Consider the following 6,472-nt stretch of genomic DNA (forward strand, 5'->3'; position numbering starts at 1 on the left):
CTCATGTGATATATACAGAACTCTATAACTGAAAAAATACATATTCTTTTCACATGATCATTAAAAACCTCATGTGCTTAGTCATAAGAAATTCTTAATAAATTTCTAAAACTGTTACAAATCATATTCTCTAAACAGAATGTTTCAAAACTAAAAACCAACAACTTTTTAAGTTCAACAAAAAAAGTAAAACAAAAAATATTTTTAAATAATGAAAGAAAAACATTTTAAGATACTAGCCAAAATTTGGAAAGCATAACTAAAACGTGCTTTAAATAAAGCAGTCAGCCTAATGAGAGTCACAGTCATCAAAACTTCAAAGAAACAAGTACTTAGGTTGAAAGAGCAAAAAGAGTTAAATGCTCCAAATTTTGACTGATTTAACTTAATGCTACACTAAACAATTCCAAAAGCGTAGGAAAAAACAAAAAAAGCTTTCTAATCTTTGTATGAGCTAATCTTAGTAGCCCATACACATATAAAAACAAACCTTGTAACAAATCTCATTTAAAAATGAAGAATCTGATTTTTAGATTAAAATTTAGTGATGAATTCTGAGGCATCAGGACTAATCGCGAGCCAGAAAGCAATACAGATGAATGATTAATGGCAGAAGCCCCTGAGTCTCACAGTTTAAAGCCCACCCTCAACATACACTAACAATGAAATGTTGCTTTAGTTCTCTAATACTTTTTCCTCAACCAGGACATGAAAGTAAAAAAAGTGTCTACCTAAAAAAGTGGTTGGGAAGATGAAGTTGAAAAGAAGTTATAAAATTCTTTGCACTCTTTCTTAACATAGTACGTAGTAAATATGTTACATGTTATCCATTACAATTGTGCTTATAAAATATCACCATCAGTTGTTGCCAAAAAAAGAAAAAAAGATATTTGATAAAGAGTCAACATCTAAATCTGATTTCAAAGCATTTAAAAAACTTGTAACTACAAGGACATTTCATATTACAATGAAACAATACATTACAGACCCTACTATTGATCCTAGTAGTATTCTGTAATCTTAGCTAAAATAATAAGATATGAAAAAAGAGGTGCCAAAATTGACAAAGAGGAGGTCAGAATGATAATTATTTGCAAATGATATGGGCTGCGTACAAAGAATATTGCAAGACTATCAGAATATTAGAACTAATGAAAATTCATTAAGACAATGGGATACAACCTTAGTATAGAAGTCAAAACTAGGTAAGAAAGGAAAGGAGTAAAAGGGGAATAAGCAGCTGGAGCCTGCTGTCTCAGTAAACCAAGTCTTATGCTAATAACAAGATAACCAACCATTTAATACTAAAGAATGTCCATTTTATATAATGTTTACAGTGATTTATATACGGTTAACTGTCTCTTTAAATGCTGTAACTTTTATATACGGTTTTATATACTTTTATATACGGTTAACTGTCTCTTTAAATGCTGTATTTTTGTAACTTCCAGTTCAGTTGCTCAGTTGTGTCCAACTGTTTGCAACCCCATGGACTGCAGCACGCCAGGCCTCCCTGTCCATCACCAACTCCCAGAGTCTACGCAAACTCATGTCCATCGAGTCGGTGATGCCACCCAACAATCTCATCCTCTGCCGTCCCCTTCTCCTCTCCCCTTCAATCTTTCCCAGCATCAGGTTCTTTCCAAATGAGTCAACTCTTCGCATCAGGTGGCCAAAGTATTGGAGTTTTAGCTTCAACATCAGTCCTTCCATTGAACATTCTATAACTTTAGACAATTCCTAAATTAGAAATACATTATTGTAACTAAGAAATTTACCCAGAATTCAGCTTGTATTATTTTTCAAGTTTCAACTCTTAATTTGGTTAGTCTGTGACTTCCTTCCCACCTAACCCCCAATATAATTAAATGAAAGCTGACTGTTGATCCATAAGATTCCTTCTGCCTCTATCCTCTTTCTCTTTTTTATCCTCTCTGTCTGGAATAAACACATGCTTAGCTTCACTAAACACTCAGACCTAAAAAAGTTGCTCATATTTAATCATCTATCTTCAAGGCTTTAAAAGTAGATTCAGAGGCATTTAATGACTTGCCCAAGGTCATGGAAAGGGATTGAGATCAACCCACATCCTAGTCTTTCACTACACTGCCAATATTCTAACAGATGTCCACAATTTCCAGCTTTCATTGTTTCTGCATGTGCACTAAGTCACTTCAGTCGTGTCTGACTCTGTGTGACCCTACGAACTGTATGTAGCCCGCCATGCTTCTTTGTCCATGGGATTCTACAGGCAAGAATACTGGAGTGGGTTGCCATGCCCTCCTCCAGGGGATCTTCCCGACCCAGGGATGGAACCCACATCTCTGATGTTGCCTAAATTGGCAGGCAGGTTCTTTACCATTAGTGCCACCAATGAAGCTCTTAACTGTTTCTCATCATATTAAATTGTGAGATTCAGTTAAGGAACTAAAATAACCCCTGCAGTTTGCATTCCTTTTAGAAAGCACTCACTCTTTATTTCATTCATCAAATATTTACTGAAGCCTACTATGTGCAACCAGTCCATCCTAAAGGAGATCAGTCCTGAATATTCATTGGAAGGACTGATGTTGAAGCTGAAACTCCAATACTTTGGCCACCTGATGCAAAGAACTGACTCACTGGAAAAGACCCTGATGCTGGGAAAGATTGAAGGCAGAAGGAGAAGGGAATGACAGAGGATGAGATGGTTGGATGGCATCACTGATTCGACGGACATGAGTTTGAGCAAGCTCTGGGAGTTGGTGATGAACAGGGAAGCCTGGCGTGCTGCAGTCCATGGGGTTGCAAAGAGTCAGACAAGACTAAGCAACTAAACTGAACTATGTGCAAGGAGCTGTTTTAAGCCCTAGGGTGAAACAAAAAAGGCCAAAAAAAATTTTTTTTTTTATTCAACTCAGGAGAATACAGTTAATGTAAATAGAATCCAGCTCACAGCTCTTCAAATTAATCTAGTCTCTGGGAGAATGCCTTTTATTGCTGTCCTAAAGAATTCTCTTTTGGGACCTGAATCAATGAACCAAATTTCTGAGATGAGAATCCTTCAGGTAAATATCAAGCAGAAAGACCAAATATACACATTCAAGACCAAAATTATGACAGGACTTAACCTTAGCTAATCTGCTGCCAACTCCAATTCACCTGTATCATCTTAAACCTCAGAAAAACAGCTCTTTGCAGTTTCACTTAATCTCACAATCCCCTGCCAGAGCCAAACTTGAGCAATCAAGCAAAGAACACATCAGAAGAAAAGACACCCCTTGCCTTATGGTACATTGTGACAAGCTACTCTAGGTAAACAGAAGACCTGTGAGTTTTGTGCTACTTAAAAAGAAAAAAAAAAAAAAAAAGACCTGAGTGTTGTGCTACTTTTTTTTTTTTTTTTTTAAATTATAATCATACATCCTTTGGGAAGCAAAAAAAAACAATCTCACAAAATAGGAAACTGTTCCAACAACCAGACTATAGCTCTTCACATGAAGCTAATATTATACATGAGCATACAACACTTTTTTAAAGAGCAGAAAATAGGCTAAAATTTCGGTTATGCAATATGCACTAGACACTTCTCGTTTTACTAATAATTCAGTTTCCATTTTAAAAACAAAGAGTTTCACTTTTGTTTCTTCTAAAGTAGTTCACTTCCTAGTTACTCTTGAAGTCTACTTCCTAGTTACTAGCTTAGTGGATTTTAATGTCAGTTCATATGAAGTAGATGGTTTAAAGTATTTGAATCTGTATGAATATTTTAAAATAGTACTAATATGAGTAACAGAGTAACAGCATATTAATATGGCAAGCAAACACATTAAATGTTTCTTGAATACATAAAGACCATGATAGAAGTATAAAAATAAATCCAACTGTATTGCTCTAAAAAATGTCCACAATCTCAACGAGATGATACGACACATACTAAAAACAGTGTCAAAATGATAGTATTTTAGACTAACAACTACTCCCTTTGCGTAAGGAGGGGACTCATTAAACTAGGAAACTGGACTTGATGGCTAAGATCACTTTTAGTAATTTGATTCTTGACTCAAATTTATGTATAAACCTCTGAAATGGGCAGATCTGCATTATCTAAGTACATTAGTCAAAAATCAATTTAAAAAACTCACAGATTTTTTGCCATTGTTTAAATCTGACATGTGAAAAATATGAGCTACATTTCCCACTTTGAGAAAAAAAAAGAAAGGCTTTAATACTCAACACTGAAGAGAACTATAAACCCAAGCCTACTAAATATTGCTCAGTATACTATGGCCACAAGATCCTCCTCTAAGTATTAACACTTTGTCACATACTGAACATCAAAAACTAAAGTTCAAGGTATTCAAAACAGAATGGAGGGGATTGGGAGATAAACTGTTCTAAACTCCCATTATTAAAACTAGGATTATTTCACTGTAAATAAACTGCAGTCTGCAGCGTCTGCTAAATTAACCCAGTCACTCTTGTTTAGCTGCTAAGTGGCGTCCTACTCTTTGCCACCCCATGGCCCCATGCCACCCCAGAAACCCCCTCAGGCTCCTCTGTCCATGAGATTTCCCAAGCAAAGATACTGAAGTGGGTTGCCATTTCCTTCTCCAAGGGATCTTCCCAACCTAGGGATCGAACCAGAGTCTTCTGCATTGCAGACAGATTCTTTACCACCGAGCCACCTGGGACGCCCAAATTAACCAATAACTATTAACTAACACACAAGAGTTTCAAGACAACTTCCCCAAGGTGCCTAAAATAACAATGTAGTATGCTCGATTTCCAAAATTCTTGAGCATCTTCAGTTACTTCAAGTACTACCATAAAATTCTAAAAATATCTCAAAGCAAAAACTTAGCATGCTGTGAGTATACACAGCCTATTTTATGACAGTAGGCCTTATTCTAAAATCAAGCACAGGTACGATATAATGATGCCAAAAAACTACTGATATCAACACCACAGGGTGGGGCATTCACACTACTCCCCCAGAAAAATCGAACAGTTCTAGCAGCTTTTCACAGTAAACCCTGGTCACCACCATAATTTCAAGACGAGGAAAGTAATGTTTTCCTTTTGCCCAAAATCTTTTTCACACCAATAACCCCCTCCCAAAAAATTAAGCCATAGCAAACGACTCTCCAGGATATGGTGCAATTCGTGATAGTGCACTTGAGATTCTGAAAGCAAAATCGAGGGGGGAAAAGTACCATCTCTCACTTAAGTATACTTAATGGAAAAGATTTGAAGCTTCACAAACCAAGTTTTTTTCTTTTTCTTTTTTTTAAGGGAGCAACCTTTTTAACGTGTGACCGAGGCAAGAGTAAACGGTGAGGATGGAACAAGGTCAAACTTAGGGGACAAAATATACCTGAAATAAGCATGGCCAGAAAGGTCTCCTTCTTAAGAGACAGTTTCTATATTTAAAAAAAAAAAGAACAAAAAGAAAGAAAAAGGAACCAACCAAATCCTCTACTTTTACATTGAGTCCACCTGGTTCCTGTACCTGCCCCGCCAGACAAGCAACTCAATTCCGGTGGAGACTCTTTTGCAAAAGGGCAGACCTGGAAGGCTCCTGTCTTGGAAAGAAAACTGGGTTCACAAGGGATGACAACCGGCTACTCCTTTTTCTTAAAAAATAAAAAAGGACGAGGAAGATAAAGTTTAATTAGGAAGTCATATAGAGGAGTGTAGGAATGTGAGGTCGCGCTCAACAAATACCCGGCACCGCCGGTTACAGGAAAACAATTGGCAAGAAGGAAGTGGACTGAAACCCGCTAACTACACCCCGCTTTCCACACGCTGACCGGAACTGGGCGCGACGCCCCCAAAGCGGGCAGGGGCGGGGGACGGCGGCGCGGGGAAAGCTGGGGCCGCGGAGGCCGGGGCGGCGGGGAGGTCCCGGCCGCGGCGGGGGAGGGCGGCACCTCGGGCGGAGGAGCGGGGCCGGGTCTCCTCACCTTCTGCGCCGCGCTCTGCTGCAGCACGTTCTGCTCCACGGTCATGGCCCCGGCCGCGCCGGCGTCCGGCTCCCCGAGCCTCCGCTGGCCCTGACTGCCACGCTCCGCCGAGCTCCAGGGAGCGGCGCGGACGGCCGGCGAGGACAGCGCCCCCGCCAGCCAGGCGCGAAGGCGACGGTGGCCGGCGTGCGCGGGCACCTCAGGCTGGCGGCGAGGCGCGGACACCGAGGGCCACGGCGGCCGCCCCACGACTCCGCGCGGCCCGCCTCAGCGCGGCTCGGCGGCCGCGGCCCGGGCCATGAGCGGGCGGTGGACGCTGGGGGGCGGGAGGGCGCTAGCAAGCCCGGACGCGTCACGCGCGCGCGCGCGCTCCTCCGCTGGCGGCTCGCGGGCCACTGCGGGGAAGGGAAAGGGGACAGAGGGAGCGGCCGGCCAGAATGGCGTTGTCCTCCTCCCACCGCAACTCCTCCCCTCCCCTCCCCTCCCGTCCCTCAACCGCCGTTACCGCCCCCTCCTGGCGGCTCCTC

The 6,472-nt window shown here is 41.3% G+C and overlaps 1 protein-coding gene across 4 annotated transcripts in view; it reads right to left on the reverse strand.

Annotated features, from left to right (window-relative positions):
- The window catches only part of USP25 (ubiquitin specific peptidase 25), a 155,533-nt gene extending 149,437 nt beyond the window's left edge, over positions 1 to 6,096 (reverse strand). Inside the window, exon 1 of one of the 4 annotated variants that reach the window (XM_061134150.1) lies at positions 5,946 to 6,096. In XM_061134150.1, coding sequence (XP_060990133.1) covers positions 5,946 to 5,990 — 45 coding nt within the window. In that variant the 5' untranslated portion in view covers positions 5,991 to 6,096. The remainder of the gene's footprint in view (positions 1 to 5,945) is intronic. The other 3 variants (XM_061134151.1, XM_061134153.1, XM_061134152.1) reach the window with 3 other exon arrangements.
- Positions 6,097 to 6,472: the final 376 nt, after the last annotated feature.

The sequence above is a fragment of the Dama dama genome, chromosome 31 (assembly GCF_033118175.1).
Source record: "Dama dama isolate Ldn47 chromosome 31, ASM3311817v1, whole genome shotgun sequence".
Lineage (NCBI taxonomy): Eukaryota > Metazoa > Chordata > Mammalia > Artiodactyla > Cervidae > Dama > Dama dama.